We start from the raw sequence: 21159 nt of genomic DNA, 5'->3' as shown, positions 1-21159 counted from the left end.
GACTAGACGGCGCAGTGATGTTAAATAATAGAACATAAATGAGTTTATCCATTTTACATTGTTAAAACATAATTAATTCAATAAAAAACTTCTGTTCCCATTTTAAAAGTTAATATGTAACACAGTATATACTTAGCTTCAAAAGTCAGAAAACGCTCTTGTATTTAAGCGTTGTGTTAACGCTTGGATAGATGGCGCTTAAAACATTTTTTTTCATTAATTATTTAAATTTTATTTAAACTTTTGGATTTTGGTTTGGATTAATCAATAACACTTATACAATACACGAAAATTATATTTAATTATTTTGATTCCTTTTTGTGTATTATTTTAAAAAGAATTTGAATAATTAATGTTGACCTTATTGTTAACGGTGAAAGCATCAAAATTTAATCCTCCTAACTTAGTCCACTAAATAAAGCTTCATGAGTAGCCGATATAATACTAATGCTTTGCAGTTAAATCGCTTTAACCAAGGTAAATATATATTTTTTGTGTTAGAGTGATATATATACTTAATATTTTGCTTAGAGTCATAGGAAAATGGCAATAGCTAGAAATATTTCGAAATCAAAACATATCAAGAACATATTTAGATATAAGAGTTCGGCAGCATCCGCATTGTGTATAGAGAACAAGATAATACACCCGAAACCCTACTCGGACGTTCCAGGGCCAAAACCCATCCCGTTGCTTGGCAATACTTGGCGATTGCTGCCCTTTATTGGACAATACGATATATCCGACGTTGCCAAATTGTCACAATTATTCTACAAGGAATACGGAAAAATCGTAAAACTTTCCGGTCTTGTTGGAAGACCCGATCTGTTGTTTATTTATGATGCAGATGAAATAGAAAAGATTTATAGGTAAATTTGTTATGATATAAATGGTAATTTATACAGCTATCTGATTTATAATGTACATATTGTTTTAAATACGTTAAACCAACAGAAATACAACCTAGATGCATTAAAACATTATTAAATGTTTGATGAAATATATTTTATAATCTAATATATAAATAAATTTCAGAAATGAAGGACCGACTCCTTTCAGACCTTCCATGCCATGTTTGGTCAAATATAAAAGTGAAGTTAGAAGAGATTTTTTTGGGGAAGAAGGTGGAGTAGTTGGAGTGTATGGAATAAGAGAAATATCAGCGCATATATTCTGATGAGAAATATACTTATTTTCAGGCATGGGGAGCCTTGGAAGACATTTAGAACCAAAGTACAAAAACCAATATTACAATTAAAAACTGTTCGGAAATATGTCGAACCTATCGAAGCTGTTACGAGCGATTTCTTAGCTAGGTTTGTGGATATTTAATTTCAGCGAAATTGTTATTAACAATATGCATTATAGGATGATCGAAATTAGAGATGAGAATCAAGAAATGCCGGCGGATTTTGACAATGAAATTCACAAATGGGCCTTGGAATGTAATAATCCGAAAAATCAAAGGCTTTCTTGTTTGTTTACGTGCGATTTTTTCAGGTATAGGCAGAGTATCGCTGGATGTTAGATTAGGTTGTTTAGATCCAAACTTAAAGCATGATTCCGAAGCTTTAAAAATTATCGAGGCCGCCAAATACGCGTTAAGGAACATCGCAATTTTGGAGTTGAGGTTTCCGTTCTGGAGATATTTCCCGACAACATTATGGACCAGATATGTCAAGAACATGGATTATTTTGTCGAGTGAGTACTAAACATTACGACATATATATATTATTCAGAAAGCACACGTGTTCCTATCAGAATATGCATGAGACATATCGATGAGGCGATGGATCGTTTAAAACACAAAACTGTAAAAGACGAAAAGGATTTATCCTTGGTAGAGAGGATACTGGCGAGCGAACCCGACCCCAAAACGGCTTATAAACTGGCTTTAGATCTAATCTTAGTTGGAATCGATACAGTAAGTCGAATGTAGGCTTGCGTTTTTTTAATTACTAACGACAATTTCACCCAGATCTCGATGGCGGTTTGTTCCATATTGTATCAATTAGCAATCAGACCAGAACAACAAGAAAAAATGTATGCAGAACTCGTCAGGATTTTGCCGGACAAAAACGAACCGTTGACAGTTGAGAAACTTAATCAGCTGACCTTTTTAAAAGCATTTGTGAAAGAAGTCTTCAGGTATGTATGTTATGACCTTGAATGTGAGTATAGGTCATGGCTAGCTACTCTCTTTATAGTTTATACTTATTCTTCCTCTCATATTTGCAATCCATCGGAAAAACGACATAAAATTCCACGGTAAGATGTAAAAAATGTTTCCATTTATTTATTTTACGAAAAATAAGGTAATGTAAAAAATTATACCTCACGAAATATTACTTTTGACAAGACACTCGACTATTTTTTCATAGCTTTGATATGTTTATAATGCAATTCAAGGGTATGACTTTTTTCATTGTAAAAAATACAATGCGTTTTATTTATAGCTATTATGATATTGTGTTAATTAAATTATCCCTGAAATATTATGAAATCAATTACGACGTTTGTCGAGAATCGCTCATCTTGTCCTCAACCATAAACACTTTCAGTTTAGCATGATAATATTTGATAATTATGTTTGAAACACCTTGATGTTTGCCGTTGTGTTTAGAAAATTGGAATTAAATATAAAGTATATTTTGTCTAAATTATTCGGTTTTTTTTTAATAGATTTTAAGATTTTTTAAATTTATTTCTACAGATTTTTCAATAAATTTATTTTATTAAAAAAACAATTAAGGCTTTACCTTGGAAATATTGTCTATTGTTTTCTATATCCTTGTGGCAGAGTTTTATTTTGTTGTTGGTTTGAACTGTTTATCCCCTAAGGTGTTTTGTATTGAGGAATAAATGGATATGGGTCCAGGTTTGATGAATATGCTACGTGCAAGAGAACTTCCTACCATAAATTCAAGGCGGTTTTTCGAATCATTTAAGCGACGTATATATGGCCTTTTTTTCTGTTCTTTGTTCAGCTTGTTCGCTTGTTGGTACCATCAGCACTTTGTATATGGACCTTTAGATAATGGAAAATCGCTTATTAACAATATCTTCAATAATTCCTTGATTGGAATCCATACATCTATTGACAACATATATATAATGTGTCAATATCTACAAGATTACATATGCAAACATTTAATATTAAGGGGCTTTCATGATATACTTCAGAGCTTTATTTTTCAATATTTCAATGACTTGGTGAATGTTAAAGCCATTGATGCTAATCTTAAAGCTTGTAGTATTAGAATTACATGTATTGTGGTAATTTTTTCACTTTAGGGAGGTATTTATTGACAAAATGCTACGTCAGAATTATTCATTAACAAATTTTTTCCATCTTTCTGGTAACGAAGATATGTTCCATCGACATGAACGAATGGTAATCAGAAGACGTTATATCTGATGAGTATGCTCGATGCTCGAAAAGTGTAGCCAGTATTGTCATTTAATTTCTTCAATTAACATCGGTAGATATCTGCATTAATAGTTTTATCCATCTTTAGTAATACTCCACACTTTGCTGATCTCACCATATGCATAGCAAAATTTCATGACCATGAATATTTTGCTTCACTGTCAATGAAGATGGCTCTCCTCTATAAATATGTTGCAAAATCAGATGAAAACTACCGAAGTTTATCGAATACCGACTATGATTCTCCAAAATTAGCCACTACAGTGTTTAGACACTCATCGGATATATCGCTTTCTGATGACTACTTGTTCATTGTCAAATCAATATCATTCTTCCGACAGAGCATCGCCATGTTGAAAATGAAAAATTAATGAATTAATTATATTATACCAATTAATTTGTCAATAAATACCTTTTTAAAATGAAATAGTAATAAACCTAATAATATTAATAACGAAACATAATTATTTTAAACTATATTCTGGTCAACAGGATGTATTCCACAGTAATAGGAAATGGAAGAACCCTCCAAGAAGACACGGTACTTCTAGGATACCACGTACCCAAAGGGGTACGTAATATCCAATTTAATTAAGTTCCCATCATTTAATGGTCCATTTTACTGATATGAGCAGGTTCAGGTAGTATTTCCGACCTTGGTAACCGGCAGCATGAGCGAGTACGTTTCGAACCCAACTGAATTCCTTCCGGAGAGATGGATCAAACAGGGATCCGGCCAGGACAAAATCCATCCATTTGCATCGTTGCCATATGGATATGGGGCGCGTATGTGTCTTGGTAGACGATTCGCTGATCTCGAAATACAAGTGCTCTTGGCTAAAGTATGTTGATTTTGTTGTATTAAGTAACATGTTAATTTCACTATCCATCTTTTGATTAGTTGATCAGGTCTTACAAACTGGAGTTCCTACACGACCCACTGGAATACAAGGTCACTTTCATGTACGCCCCAGACGGTGAACTTAAGTTTAAAGTAACAGAAAGACCCTAGCATTCTTCTTCATGCGAAAGGAGACTATTTTTACTCTGATAATTATTTTAAAGTATATGTTTTTCACACGAAAAGGTACTTATGTAAGATCGTTCTTTATATATATTTAAAATAAAAAACAAAACTTGTATATTGTATTATATTATCAATATTATATTAGTATTTAATTTTTTGAATAAAATATATACAATTTTAATATTAAAAGTTTGCATTTCTTTCCTCCAGTAACAGGTCAATTAAAAAGTCCCCGGCCTGACACATATATGGCGCTACTAGAATTAAATCCATATGTTTTTTAGTTTGCCATAACCCTCAAAAGATGCGTGTATAAATTTGACAGCTGTCGGATCATTAGTTTGTGAATTATAGCATTTTGAGTGAATCAAATTTTGTTATTGTGAAAAAATGGATAAAAAAGAACTTCGCGTGTTAATAAAATATTGCTTTTTGAAGGAAAAAATATAGTTGAAGCAAAAACTTAGCTTGATACCGAGTCTCCGGAGACTGCCACAGGAAGAGCAACCATCAAGGATTGGTATGCTAAGTTTAGACTTGGTGAAATGAACACCAAAGACGGTGAACGCAGTGGACACCCAAAAGAGGTTGTTACTGACGAAAACATTTAAAAAATCCACAAAATGATTTTGAATGACCCTACATTATAATTGAATGAAATAGCAGACACTCTGAAGATATCAACTGAACGTGTACATCATATCATTCACGAATATTTGGGTATGAGAAAGCTCTGTGCAAAGTGGGTGCAGCGCGAGCTCACTTTTGACCAAAAACAACGACGAGTTGATGTTTCGGAACAGTGTTTGAAGATGATCGTAATAAACCCGAGTTTTTGCGTCGACATGTGACAATGGATGAAACAGGGCTCCATCATTTCACTCCACTCCAGGACAAGTCCAATTGACAGTCATCCGAATGGACTGTACAGAATAAACCCGCTCCAAAGCGTAGGAAAACGCCACAGTCGGCTGGCAAGATTATGGGGTCTGTATTTTGGTATACGCATGGAATAATTTTCATTGACTATCTTGAAAAAGGAAGGACCGTCAACATCGACTATTACATGGCGTTATTAGACTGTTTGAAAGACGAAAGCGCCGAAAAACTGCCGCATTTGATGAAAAAGAAAGTGCTACTTCAACAAGAAAATACACTGTGTCACAAGTCAGTGAAAACGATGGCAAAAATCCATGAATTGGGCTTCGAATTGTTTCCTCATCCACGGTATTCTCCAGATCTGGCCCCGAGTGACTATTTCCTGTTCTCAGATCTCAAAATATTGCTCGCTGGGAATAAAGTTTCGTCGAATGAAGGAGTGATCGCCGAAACTGAGGCCTATTTGGAAGCAAAGGACAAATCGTACTACAAAAATGGTATGGAAAAGTTGGTGAGTCGCTATAACCAGTGTATCACCCTTGAAGGGAATTACGTTGAATAAAAGAAACTAATTTTGCCAAAAGAATGTGTTTTACTATGGTAGGTCGGGAACTTTTCAATTGACCGGTTATAACATCTTTATTAAACATGCTTAGTACAATCACAAGCAAGACAAGGGATATATACATCAATATGTATTCCTCAATTATAAAATCATAATAACTTAAGCTATAGTTTACACTAAAGATATTCACTTTATATAAGTTCGTATGGTTTGGTTCGCTTCAATGTTCTGATATCCTGCGCGTTGTCCAGTAGTTTTATTCCTTCTACGTTAGTATATCATCGTGCAGTTCTTCGTTAGTTATGTAGCGATAGTCATTAATAATTACTTGAAGAAATTCGTTTTGGCAGCTTTGAATGACCTTGCACCCCATAGGTCCAAATTGGTTTTATGATTGTCTGATAAATCAATCTCTTTAATTTTAGATAAAGTTGAGAATGTCTTCCGACTCACCAGTATAGTTTTTTTTAGTTCGGTTCTAATGTATTTTGCATTTTGTCTAACATGATGTTCAATTTAATCTACCGTCAAGACGGATGCCGAGGTATTTAGCTGATTCTACTTGAGGAATCGGGCATCCATTGAGTAATAAAATTAGGTTTTTATTATTTCGCCACAATGCAAAATTAACATAAACAGATTTGGAGCTATTAACTTAAATTTTCTTTCAATCTTTCATCCATTAGTAGATTTTGTTGACTGCCACTTGTACTTTTTCTGTTGCCCTAGGCAGAAACAGGAGAGGTTCTAAGACGCCATTTTCTGCGAGACTCTAAATTTTCTTCCGAAAAGATATGACTCCAGCAATTTACAATAATTACGCGGTAACAATTTGCTCATCTTACAGATTAATCCCAAATGTCAAACCCGATCAAAAGCTTGAGAGACATTCAGGAATATTGCAGGGCAGTATTTATTTTCCTCGAACGCCTTTTCAATAGCCGCATTTACTCTGTGCACTTGATCGATAGTTGAGTGATGATTTCAAAAACCAAACTGGAAATCTGACCTTTCCTCTAGTAAATTCTTCATTTTTCAATCAATCTTTTAGTTTTTGAGATATACAAGCAAGAGCGTATGTAAGGTACATGGTTGTATCTCTGCTTGTCACATAACTTGTAAAATACAAACTTGCATTAATAAGGATTTTTCGTTTGTTCTACCCCAAAATACATATATTTATATGAGATATATATAAGAGATTGATACTTATTCTAAGATATGGACTGAAAAGTCCCGGGCGTAACAAAGGAAATAGGTTTTATTCATCAACGTAATCTCCATCAAGAGCCATACAATCATTCCAGCGCCGCTCTAACATTTCAATGCCACTTTTATAGAACGATTTATCTTTTGCCTGACAATATCGGAATTAGGTTGAGAGGTATTGGAACACCCCCCCTACAGTCCGGATTTATCACCCTGCGTCAAACCACCACATATTTTTACTAATGAAAGAAGCTCTCGGAGGTCAAAGATTCAACACTGACGGCCAGGTAGAGGAGTTTGTGCTCAAATGGTTCGGTCGGAGTTGCCCAAGTTGCCCAATCAGAAAACCTTCCGGAAAGATGGACAAAATGCGTAACTAATGATGGAAAATACCTAGAAAAACTGTCCATTTTTGTAAATTTCTTCAATAGTAAATAAACGTGTCAGAGTGTCTCGACTATATTTGAATAAAACAATGAAACAAAAATGTCAAAAAAAAATCATTTATTTCAACATTATAGTTCAATGTTCATTGAACTTTGGATAGACTATATGCACGTGACATATCACGAACTTTCCCCAAAACCCAACATTACCCGCAGCTTTTAGTGTTCTGATATTGAATCATACTGCAACAATAACCGGTTAAAAATAATTATAATTAAACAAGAACGTCATTATTCGCTGGTCATCGTTAAGTATGTCTGATGACATACATATTTTGTAACGTAATCTACATATTCGTCAGCGCGAATATTCTGCAACATCATAGTGGAAGCTCAGTGTAACAGGGAAAGCACGAGCGAAGAATTTCAATTGCAGTCAGTCGCTTTCACAAAGCCGGTGGATTCGAAGCCGAAGGGAAATGATGTCTGACCGGAACGGAACGTTGATCTTGTTACAATCGTTCTTTTTTACTTCAGTTTCACTTTCATCAGTATAATAGTAGCGTTATTTAAGAGATCCAATATAATACACGCGATATTAATTTTAATATATATTTATTAATTAATATAGCAATATAGTAAATTAATTGTAATTTTTTATTAATACCATATATCATAGTTTAAGAACTTTGGTCAAGGACTTTGGCTAGGTCTTTGGACACAGTGCTTGATAACGTTATCGACAGCTTCTACCTTCAGGTCCTTATACAGAATGTCATCAAGAGTATCTCACAGTACCTTGTTTTGGACTCTTTATATGATATTCCTATTTCTTTGGATGGTGTAACCCCAGAGGAGAACACTATAAGTCAACACTGGTTTCAAGAGGGTAAGAGTGGCTGTCTAGACCTGGCGAGCGATGAAATGGAACTCACTTCTCGCGGACAAAAGACTGCATGGCCCCCCTCCTTTCTAGCTTGTTTCCAAATGCTTCGCGGGGAAGACGCACAATGTAATCCCCCCAGAAGTCAGTAGTTACAGGGAATTGCGCAGTCACTGACCAAGAAAAAGTCGAGCTCCTAGCAGAGACCTACGAGACTCAGATGAAATGCCTCCCTCCCATAGAGAACACTAAACCTAAAGACACCGACACTGTCATCAACTAATCCAACTCCATTAAAAGACCAGTAACCGCAGCCTTTTTTCTCAACCATTTCGTGTCCCCAAAGTCTCTACAGACTATGATCGGCAAACTTCAAACCAAAATATCTCCAGATTTCGACGGAATATCGATTACCCAATTAAAAAAGCTCCCGCATAAGCGCTCACGGAACTGGCAAACATCATTAAGTCCATCATGAGGCTGCAATATTTCCCGGCTTGGAAACACGCACTTATAGCGGTTATTCCCAGGAAAGGAGCAAAATTATCTCCATCTGGCTACAGACTCATCAGCTTTCTCAGTACCATTTCGAAGCTTGCCGAGAGGGCAATACCCTCAACTCTTTCACAAAGGAAAACAACATCATTCCTGATGAACAATTCGGCTTTCGTCGAACCTTTCGTTAGACCCTCTGGACCTAACCAAAGCCTTCGACAAGGTCTGGCACGACGGATCCCAGGCCCACGGCCTCCCAATAGACCAAACCGCTCTTATCAAGTCCTACCTATCAGACAGATCTTTCCAGGTCAGGAAAACAATTTCTAGTCGAAAACAAGTCGATACTGGCGTACCTCAAGGTTCTTCGCTGGCCTCAGCCTTATTCAACTTCTGTATTTCAGATTTACCGAGAAAAGAGCACATTGACGTCGCGGTTTACGCTGGTTTCTTCACGGCCGCCAGATTCAAAGTTGCAATTCATGAAAGTTTACAGAAGCAACTCGATCATGCGGTCAAGTGGTTCAAATTCTGGAGGTTGCAAATCAACCCCCTGAAATCCCAGGCCATCATTATCCATAAGGAGTGTTAAGCACTCCGCGTCTCGCAACTTAAGATCGACACCGCAACATTTCCATGGCTGAATAACGTCACGTCCTAGGTCTCCACTCCGACCGACGGTTCGGTTGGCATTCCCAAATCCAGAAATCAATCCAGAAAGGTTCGGGGATAGCAAATCTGCTATCTTCTCTGATCTGCCCTTCTAGCAGACTTCCCATCTCCATTAAATACGTATTTTACAAGATGTTAATTCGGTCCGTACTCCTCTACGGATCTAATGTCTACTTCAAGTTTGTTACACCCAACCAGGTGAAACGGCTTTAAGTTTTCCAAAATAAGCTCCTCAGGAGTATCTTAAACGCTCCATGGTTTATCAGAAATAATTAAATTCATAGGAAAACTAACTCTCCAGAAATCAAGCACTTCATATCTCAATCATTCCACAAACAACAACTCAGCTCAAGTTCTTCTGAAGACGCGTTTGTTCGCGGGCTGGTCGACATGCTGGGAGCTTAGCACCGTGTCGCCCCTAACCTCCCCTTTTTCCATAACTTTTGCCCTCATAAGACAGTATCCAGTGGTGTGTTAACTCAAGTTCGCGAATCAATAGAATCGCCGGGTCCTCGTGCCCAATAACGGCTGCCCGATCAGCGGGTGCCATATCCCCAAATTTAATGCAGTAGAAGTAGCGATCCACAGGGGTCAACTGTGAGGCGGTTTCGTAGTCCAAGGTAGGGACGATAAGCCCTTCTAGATATATACCGAAATTTAAATTATTTTAAAGGTAAATTATAGGTTAGTCGGCAACGTAATCAATACATTATTTAAAAATTATATAGAATTAAACATAGACGTTATAAACTACAACAAAAAATGAGTAGGGGCTCTTAACAAATGAAAGAATCACGGTAATTATGAAATAGCTTAGGTGTTTTCAATGAGGATGGTAGTACTATTACACCATTCGTGGCGTTTATAAACTAAATTCAGTACTAAGGTAGTAACGAAGAAATGGCGTGAACAATTGTAGCCGTTAGTTGGTAACCGACGTCACTGTCGAATACTTGAAAAATGCGCGCGATACGGAATTTAAATGGAACCAAAACGGCGAAAATTTGTCTTCCGGTATTCTACAGGGCGGTTCACAATTCGGCTAAATACGAATCGATTTTAACCGGTTCTTGTGAAACTTTAAATGCAGTTGTACAACCCTACGGGAGCATCCCTGGACCGAAACCTCTACCCCTATTAGGAAATACATGGAGATTTATACCTTACATAGGTTCGTACATCGTTATCGATCACTTTTTTACTTATCAAGTATTTTAGGGGATTTTCAGATCGATCACATCGATAAGGTATCGATGAGGCTCTACAAGAAATACGGAAAGGTCGTAAAGATGGAAGGTCTGCTCGGCAGACCGGATATGGTCTTCCTCTTCGATCCCGTGGAAGTCGAAAACGTCTTCAGGCGAGAGGATTCGCTTCCTTTGAGACCCTCAATGCCCAGTCTCAGTTACTACAAGCACGTGCTGAGAAAAGACTTTTTCGGCGATTTGGCTGGAGTTATATCAGTGTAAGACGAATATTTTATATGTAGTAACAAATGTGTTGGGGTTGAGAAAAAGTACTTTCATTTTATATCACAGGTTAATCGAAAAGTCCCCAGCCTACCATAGTAAAACACATTTTTTTTGGCAAAATTAGCTTTTTTTATTCAACATAATTCCCTTCAAGGGTTATACAGTGATTATAGGCAACCCTCCAACTTTTCGATGCCATTTTTGTAGTATGATTTGTCCTTTGCTTTAAAATAGGCCTCAGTTTCGGCGATCAACTCTTCATTCGATGAAAAGTTTTCCCAAGCGAGCATTCTTTTGAAATCTGAGAACAGGAAATAGTCGCTGGGGGCCAGATCTGTAGAATACGGTGGATGAAGAAGCAATTCGAAGCCCAATTTATGGATTTTTGCTATCGTTTTCACTGACTTGTGACACGGTGCATTCTTTTGGTAAAGCAGCACTTGCGTGCACTTAGTTGCAAGTAATAGATGCTGTTGATGGTCCTTCCTTTTTCAAGGTAGTCAATGAAAATTATTCCATGCGCATCCCAAGATACCGACGCCATAACCTTGCCGACTGTTGCGTTTTCCCCCGCTTTGGAGCAGGTCCATCGTGTGCAGCCCACTCGGATGACTGTCGATTGGACTGCTGAGTGAAATGATGAAACCATGTTTCGTCTATTATCATATATCAACGCAAAAACTCGGGTTTATTACGCTTGATCATCTTCAAACACTGCTCCGAATCATTAACTCGTCGTTGTTTTTGGTCAAAAGTGAGCTCACGCGGCACCCACTTTGCACAGAGGTTTCTCATACTCAAATATACGTGAATAATATAATGTACACGTTCAGTTGATATCTTCGGAGTCTCTGCTATTTCATTCAGTTTTCATTGTTGATTCAAAATCATTTTGTGGATTTTTTAAATATTTTCGTCGGTAACAACCTCTTTTGGGCGTCCACTGCGTTCACCGTCTTCGATGCTCATTTTACCACGTCTAAACTTAGCATACCAATCCTTAATGGTTGATTTTCCTGTGGCAGTCTCCGGAAACTCGGTATCAAGCCAAGTTTTTGCTTCAACTGTATTTTTTCCCTTCAAATAGCAATATTTTATCAACACTCGAAATTCCTTTTTATCCATTTTTTTACAATAACAAAATTTGCTTCACTCAAAATGCTATAATTCACAAACTAATGATCCGACAGCTGTCAAATTTATACACGCATCTTTTGAGGGTTATGGCAAACTAAAAAACATATGGATTTAATTCTAGTAGCGCCATCTATGTATCAGGCCGGGAACTTTTTAATTGACCTGTTATATATCAAACGCTAATCAATGATATGCAGGAGATAAACGAAATAATATGAACACCACGGAATATATAGTCTACTCAAAGTTTATTTGCATATACGTAATCAAGATGTTTATTGTATTGCATGCCGAAATTTTTTAAATTCGTTTTAGAATCAGACAATATTTTACTTCTCATTTTATTCTAGTTAAAAAGAGAGACAATGCTGTCTGACTAGTTCGAACTCGTAAACTATTGCGCCTGTCAAAGTCGTCCAGTTGTCAGACGTATGCAAAATTCCTGAAAGCAATAGTGATAAGAGGTTACTATAATGTTAAAATAAATTATATTTAATAATATTTTTGTTCAATTATTTTATTTAGATTAGAATTTTGTTGTACGTCAAAGCTAAACTGAACTAAAATTCAGAGTTGATACGGCAACATTGCGACGTTTTGACGTCACAGATTTCGATGACGCATATACAAATGAACTTTGAATAGACTATAGTTTATTTTATTCAATAAAACAATGAACTCCTGCCATATAAATTAATTGTATCAAAACGTCACAGTGTTGCGAAACATTTAACCCTGGCTTTGATATACATTCATTCTAACACAAATAAAATAATTTTTTTAAAAATGTTATAAAATATCATTTTTTTATTATCATATATTATCGAAGGATTTAAATTACAATTAATTATACAGCCACGACAGTTTTGTAGGTTAGAGTTTCTTTATTATATTTACAATGAACTGTTTTCCAAACCACATGTGGTATCCCCTGAAGGTTTAATCCAACTAATTATCAATTGTATATCTGAGTAATGTATTTTGCTTTCATTAGAGAGCATATTTACCTGCTTATGTTTAGTTCTTGTTTCCTTCTTAGCTTATATTATATATTTCTTTGCCAAGTTAATCTAATATCACTTTTATTATCTGTGAAACATTTATCTTGATAAAATTAGATTTTCTTTCTCCTCTTTTTTTTTCTTTCCAATATTTCTTCTTCTTTCCACATATCCAGACAGTTCTTTCTTGTATTTCTTTCTCGACCTGCAAACCAAAACAATAACTTATGGTTCAATCAAAAGTTATAACTTTTACAGTTTTCCATAAACTTATAAAGCATAAACAATTATTCCTTAATTTTAAAAATTATATTAATTTAAAAGCAATATCTAGAAGTTCCGTTAAATGTCTTCGTGAGTTAACAGTGTATGAAGGGATCACCTACATCCCTCAAAGACCTGGATATTCCTAAGTTTTCTATGGACACTATCTAGAGTAACACACAATCAGTTAATCTCGAATAGAACACCAAGGTATGTAGATGCTTTTTTGGGAGAGATTTTACTACTAATATTCAGTGCAGCTACAACGGAATGAAAATGTATCAATACTTACCTCTCTAATCCATTTTACTGGTAAGAAGAACACATTATCTCCTTCCTGTTCGAATTTGTTAATTCGAGACATAGTCTGCTTAATTAAACAGGTCTCTAAAATAATCGAATAGTCCAAACCTAGTCCGGCTTATAACCTCTTATTATCACTAGTGTTTTGAAGAATTTTGTAGAAATGATACAGTACTCGCTATGAATAATGGTTTTATTATTTCCTACAATAAACCAGGTATGAGGAAGTTCCGTTATGATTTGGGCTATCTCATCTACATTACTGGCAAAATTACTGCCAATGAATGTCTCGACATCTCTAATGATGAAGTTCTTACTATGATTGCCATATTGCTGCCGTTTTCCAAGATAATAATGCACCCATAGACATAACCAAAAAGATTCAATCTTGATATGAGGGGCATGAGAATATAATCCAACGTCTTCCCTATGGGCGGCTTTATAACAGATAGTGAAACTATTCAGACACTCTATTCTATTCTCATTTTTCACTGACTCATATTCACTATTCTATTTATGAATCTATTCCACGAAAAAACAGTTGTTGTAAAAGCATATGGTGGCTCAACACTTTAATTATAAATTAATATTGCGCATATATCAGGTGTTTATATTATTTTGTCCGTCCCCTGTAGAACTTCTGATGTAGATCGTAGAATTTTTCTGGCCGAAAAAATTAATCAAGTGATTTTCATTTCATTATCATTACACCATTTTCTTAATTTTTGCAGACCCACTAAATATGTTTATGGCTTAATGTTTTCATGATGAAAGGCAAAGTCTTTGATTTATTATTATCGTTTTTTTTTAATCGCCTGATTTGATTATTTTAACCATTGAAAGCGGAGAGTCGATTTAATGGTTTGCCCAGGTCTGAGTGGTTCATGATGAACTTTTCCTTTCCAATCCCACTAAAGACTTACTGTCACTTTCTTTTGCATTCACACAGGTTTTAATCGCGATATTTTTCGCATATTGCTGTTGTACGTGTTATATTTTACATTATAATCATTCGATTAAAAAATTGTTTAATATCATTTAGTTTCAGTGGCAATTCGCAGATTTTGATTTGTGTAGCGGTAAAAACACACTTCTATTTATTCTTCTATTTCACTATTTATTTAACGCTAATCTTTAACATGCACTATTTTCAGAAATGCAGCAAAACCGAGCAAAACACTTCTTACACTAGCCCTTGCTTAAGTACATGAAAGAAATGATACGAAAACATACTTTGTCGGAAGTAAAAAAGTTAAATATAATGATAATAACCATCTGGAGACTATATTTTCCACTATATAACCCAGTAACTATTGATCGAACAAATACGACCAAATAACAGTTACCTTTCAAACGCGCTATATTATGGCTTCATTGAATAAGCATTACCAGAGATATGCGATTTAAAATATCGAAATTACTATTTCTCACGATATTTCTACTTCTAAATCTATCTTTATTATTTCTTTTTTTGAGTCCATTAACTACTATTAAGGGATTTATAAGTTTTAGTTACATAGTACACAAGAGTAACTATATCAAATCATATTCACATTCAAGCTTAATTATTATGCTCTATATATATATATATATATATATATATATATATATATATATATATATATATATATATATATATATATATATATATATATGTGTGTTATATTATTAAAGTATATTCAAGATAGTTCAAACGTAGTTCAAAATAGTGTTAACGAAACACAATGGTAATTCAAATTGCAGGAAACCATTATGGAAGATTGAGAAAGAAATGTGACAAAATGTGTTTGCAGCATTACGAGTGAGCTGTCATTGATTATTGTAATATATTACAAAATCCTTAAACACGTATAATGAACCTAAACCTACATGAAAGTATTACTTCACACACCATATTCACCAGTCACAATTCCTTTTTATTATCATTTATTTCAATAAATTCAACATGATTTAGTTCAGCGGTACTTTAATGTTTACAAAAGTCTGACTCCTGGGTAACGTACTTTTCGTACTACGTTTCAATCTTCAAATTTCCTGCACGTTGTCCAGTAGCTGTATTGCTTCCACATTGCTATATTTTAGGGCGAAATATTCGATCACTTCGTGTATCTATTTGATTTCGAGGTCATCGTGCAGCTCTTCGTTGGTTGCGTAACGATAACCATTGGTAATTAATCGTAGAACTTTGTTTTGGGTGCCTCGGATTACTACTTGGTTTGATATTTTAGTGCGACCCCATATTTGCACCCTATAGGTCCAAGTAGGCTTGGATAAATCAATCTCTTTGATTTTAGGTCAAGTTTGGAGTATCTTCGGACTAACTAGTAGAGTTACTTGACTTTGAGTCTAATCTGCTCTGCTTTTTGTCAATATGATGTTGAGGAATAGGGCATCCGTCAAGTATAATTAAGTTTTTGTCATTTCGTCGAAATACAAAATTAACATGAACAGATTTGGAGCTGTTAAGCTGTATTTTCGTGTACTTGTTAACCGTACTATTTCTATAGCCTTAGACAGAGATACATCTTTTTCCATTATAACTGTGTCCCCAGCAAATGTTCCAAGTACTGTTTCTTTTGTTGTTGGGATATCAGCAGTATAGAGCAGATATATATGCTCTCTAGACATTACCCTGTGGAACTGCAGCCGAAATAGGTTAAAGTGTTGAGAATGTGCCATATTCTAATACTTAAATAATGTATATTTTTTTAAAACAAGACCTAAAATATAGAAAGAAATCTCCCAAAACTAATTGACAGCCCTCTGATCATATTAAATATAGGCAAATAGCACGGATCATTTTTTTTAAATTATCATATTCATTATATAATATATTTTTTTATTATCAACTTTATTATATCACGTACTCAAATTAGTAATAATTGTAACCAATTGTAATCCTTAAATGGATACTTTACTCTATTCAAAGTTTTTTTGTGCATACGTCATCAGGATGTTTAACGTATTGCCTGCTGCAATTTTTAAATTCGTTTCAGAATCAGACAATATTTTCCTTCTCATAAAACGAACTAGTTAAAACGAGACACAATGCTGTCTGATTAGTTTGAACACGTAAACGAATGTGCCTGTCAAAATCGTCCGGTTGTCAAACGTATGTAAAATTGAAGTAAATAGTGATAAGAGATTGTAGGAATGTTCGTCGGGTCGGTCGGTCGAAATGTGTGGCTGTCGATGCGATTGTTTGTCCGAACACTCACTACTATTTTTGGAAGGAATTTACACGAGAACTAAAAACACTGTTTGAAGAAATACTGGTTTATTTTAACCTTGAATGATACACGTGGTTGACGGGAGAATTGACAGGATATTAGGTTAGGTAAAGGAAGTACGGTAACGCTGTGGAAGTGGTACTGTTATAAGGAGGTGGAGAAAAGAACAGAGAGCGAGACGTCGTCGTGATGGTCTTTTATAGCAGGGAACCGCATGTAACCAATGCACCAGCGTTGCCAACCTTTGAACTTGTTGTTGGTGAATGCGTGGATGTACTATAATGTTAAAATAAATTATATTTGATAACATTTTTGTTCAATTATTTTATTTAGATTAGAATTTTGTTATATAAAAGTCCAACATAACTAAAACTCAATGTCGATGCGACAACATTGCGACGTTTTGACGTCACAATGTTGAATGTTTGAATAGACTATACTCTCGCATTTCCAATGATATCGATTTGACGTTTGATTTTGCAGACACGGAGAAAACTGGCAGAAATTTAGGTCAAAAGTCAATCAGATCATGCTCCAGCCAAGATCTGCGAAAATGTATACGGACGCCATATCATCTACGGCTCAACAATTCCTTGACAGGTATTCATAATATCTTGTTCTTGTTTAGTACGAAGCTTGTAACAGGTCAATTGAAAAGTCCCCGGCCTACCATAGTAAACACATTTTTTGCCAAAATTAGTTAATTTTTTTATTCAACATAACTCCCTTCAAGGGTGATACAGTGATTATAACGAAACGACTCTCTCCAACTTTTCGATACCATTTTTGTAGTACGACTTGTCCTTTGCTTCAAAATAGGCCTCAGTTTTGGCGATCACCTCTTCATTGGACGAAAATGTCTTCCCAGTGAGCATTCTTTTGAAATCTGAGAACAGGAAATAGTCGCTGGGGGCCAGATCTGGAGAATACGGTGAATGAGGAATCAATTCGAAGCCCAATTTATGGATTTGTAACAAAAGTTACTTCACTTAAAATGCTATAATTCACAAACTAATGATCCGACAGTTGTCAAATTTATACAGGCATCTTTTGAGGGTTAAGGCTAACTAAAAAAATATATGGAATTAATTCTAGTAGCGCCATCTATGTATCAGGCTGGGGACTTTTCAACTGACCTGTTATAAATTCTATTTGTTTGTTGCCATAATATCCTTAATAATTCAACCATTCTCAGAATTGACCAAATCAAAGATTCAAAATGCGAAGTGCCGGATGATTTTTTGAATGAAATTCATAAATGGTCATTGGAGTGTAAGTTTTAAACGACACACGTATACGAACAATAACGATACATTTTCCAGCACTAGCAAGAATTGCGTTAGACGTTCGAATGGGTTGCTTGGACGACCATCCTCCAGAAGACACCCAAAAACTTATCGACGCCATAAACACGTTCTTCCTGAACGTTCCTGTTTTAGAACTCAAGATTCCATTTTGGAGATTGTTCAACACTCCAACGTTTAAGCAATACATCGAAGCTCTGGACTCTATAAGAGAGTAAGAGGAATTAAAGTAATGTTGACACTGATATAAATGATTCCTCATCGTAGGATTTGCTTAAAAAACATCAATATATCCATGGAAAATCTAAAAAAAAATGGAGGGTGCATAGATAGGCACCAGCTTTCTGTGATGCAAAAAGTTTTGGACAAAGAACAGGATGCCAAGTTGGCTAGTATTCTTGCTTTAGATATGTTCCTTGTTGGCGTCGACACGGTAAGGGAAATAAAATATCATTTACCTATTGACAATATCGATAATGATATATTTATTTCATTTGTGCATTATTATAATTACGCTTGACTTCCTTACTCTCCTTAACTATTCCCTTTCTATTTCGCTCTTGCCCCCTTGAAACTCCCCAACATTTTTCAGAGAAAAATTGAGATGCAAACGCATCCTCATCTATCAGAAATTATCTTTCTTACTCTTCTTCTTTATCAAAACGGTATAAAAAAAACAATTTCTTCTACCTTCTCCTGCTCCTAGTCACTCATTACGCTCACTAGCTAATAGTCTAGTTCTGGAGAATTCCCGCATGCGCACAAGGATTTAAATTTGCAACGTTGCCAGTTGTTAAATATTATATGTATATTTGAATAATATAATTTTTTTATAACATCTTTATTAGATGCGCTTAGTACAATCTTAATTTACAATTAATTTATTACTACTTTTCCTATGTACTTGGATTAATTAACAAACAAAACGAGTGCGAGAAAATACACCAGTATGTATTCCTCAATTATAAAATTATAATTATTTATTAATTATTAACTTATAGCTACAGTTTGCACTAAATTTATACACTTTGTGTAAGTTCGTATGGTTTTGTTCGCTTCAATCTCCTGACATCCTGCGCGCTGTCCAGCAGTTCTATTGCTTCCACGTTAGTATGATTTAGTAATCTTCTTTCGTGTTTCAAGGCGAAATCATGGATAACTTCGCAAATCCATTTGATTTCCAGGTCATCGTGCAGTTCTTCATTAGTTACATAGCGATAGGCATTGGTAATCAATCGAAGAACCTTGTTTTGACAGCGTTGTATGACTAGTTGATTTGAATTTTTAGTGCAACCCTATATTTACACCCCATAGGTCCAAACTGGCTTTATAATTGTATAATAGATCAACCTCTTTGATTTTGGATCAAGTTGAGAGTATCTTCCGACTAACCAGTATAGTTGTTTTATTTTGATTCTAATGTGTTATCTTGAATTCCTAATATTAACTAATTAAAATCCTAAGCTAACCTAATATTTCTGTTCAGACCCAAGTTAAAATGTCTTGGTATATTTTTCGTCCCCTATAATATAAAAAATGTATGTATGCAGAACCTTTTATAAAAATCCTTCGTTAAAAAAGTAAATAAAACAATATGTAATTATTTATTAATATATAAATACTATACAAACTAAAGTTATAGTTCTTGTAAGTTTTTCGAATTTCTACAATTTACAATCAAAATATGAAACATTACAAAAAAAAATTGTAAATGGCAACGTCGCAAAATCAGGCGGAGACTACCAAATTTTGCCAAATACTGATTGAGATTCTCCAGAAATAGCCACTAGCCGCTTTTCTCATTGTCGTCTGATGACCTCCTCTGGCTTCGGGTTTAATTTCAGTTTTCTACCTTCTAAGTGACCTTTTGCGGCTTAAATTTAATTTTTGTAGCTTACTATATTTGAAAACGTGAATTGTTTGTGTATTACTTAAAGATGTTATAAAAATACAAATTGTTATGTTTTCGTCAACTATTATAAACCACACTTACTCACAAAACAAACAAAAATTAACTAATAATAAATATTATCATTATTTAGACTTCGAATTCCGTCGCTTCGATCTTATATCAGTTGGCTATTCATCCAGAAAAACAAGCAAAGATTCACCAGGAATTAAACCGCATTTTACCAAATAGCGATACAGAAATTACTAATGAAAACATGGAGCAAATGTCATATCTTAAGGCTTGTATCAAAGAAACGCTGAGGTAAAATAACTCATTTCCTTCTAAGTAACCTGTTCATGTTAAAAATTATTTCCAAGGATGTATCCAGTGGTAATAGGTAACGGTAGAGAAACAACTGCAGACTGTATCATTGGCGGCTACCATGTCCCAAAAGGTGTTCAGATAGTCTTCCAGCACTACGTGATGAGTAATGAGGAAGAATACTTCAAAAACAGTAACCAGTTTTTACCAGAAAGATGGCTGAAAAACAACTGCTTAAACAGACAAGCGCATCCTTTTGTTTCATTGCCCTTTGGCTATGGGAAGCGAATGTGCTTAGGAAAGAGATTTGCGGAATTAGAAATCCAAATACTTCTAGCAAAAGTAAGATTTAATATCTAATTATTTCTGACAATTCAGCAATAATGTACCGAAACTTATTTAAAATTTCAGATATTCCAAAAATATGAAGTAAAATATCATCACGAAGCTTTAGACTATTTTATCCATCCAATGTATACACCAAAGGGACCCTTAAAACTTACCTTTTCGTCTAAAAATAAATGAATGTCTTTCAACAAAGAAATAATAGCTTTATTAAATATGTATATATAGTGATAAGTTATAAAATTAAATAAAATCAAACTACATAATTAACAACTTCTTTTAGATGTAGTGTATGTAAGTATGTTTGCGGTAACTATAACATTATTTGATTTTAGTAAAAATTA

The 21159-nt window shown here is 34.8% G+C and overlaps 1 protein-coding gene across 1 annotated transcript; it reads left to right on the top strand.

The window, feature by feature from the left end:
- Positions 1 to 344: 344 nt before the first annotated feature.
- On the top strand, positions 345 to 21132 carry LOC143204494 (uncharacterized). The gene is made up of 25 exons (XM_076417041.1): positions 345 to 477; positions 532 to 869; positions 1036 to 1140; positions 1200 to 1316; positions 1369 to 1445; positions 1501 to 1702; positions 1763 to 1925; positions 1980 to 2149; positions 3924 to 4002; positions 4067 to 4273; positions 4333 to 4442; positions 4497 to 4518; positions 7721 to 7809; positions 8196 to 8524; positions 9067 to 9237; positions 9280 to 9394; positions 10504 to 10718; positions 10766 to 11012; positions 17438 to 17554; positions 18150 to 18226; positions 18277 to 18472; positions 18526 to 18691; positions 20301 to 20470; positions 20527 to 20812; positions 20882 to 21132. The coding sequence occupies exons 2-25, from the start codon at positions 544 to 546 to the stop codon at positions 20993 to 20995; spliced, it is 3870 nt and encodes a 1289-aa protein (XP_076273156.1). The 5' UTR covers positions 345 to 477; positions 532 to 543; the 3' UTR covers positions 20996 to 21132.
- Positions 21133 to 21159: the final 27 nt, after the last annotated feature.

The sequence above is a fragment of the Rhynchophorus ferrugineus genome, unplaced genomic scaffold (genome assembly GCF_030347505.1).
Source record: "Rhynchophorus ferrugineus isolate W39M unplaced genomic scaffold, kcgeb_rfMv2 rfM11, whole genome shotgun sequence".
Taxonomy (NCBI): Eukaryota; Metazoa; Arthropoda; class Insecta; order Coleoptera; family Curculionidae; genus Rhynchophorus; species Rhynchophorus ferrugineus.
The sequence above is the reverse complement of the archived record's forward strand: the minus strand, read 5'-3'. Positions and strand labels throughout refer to the sequence as shown.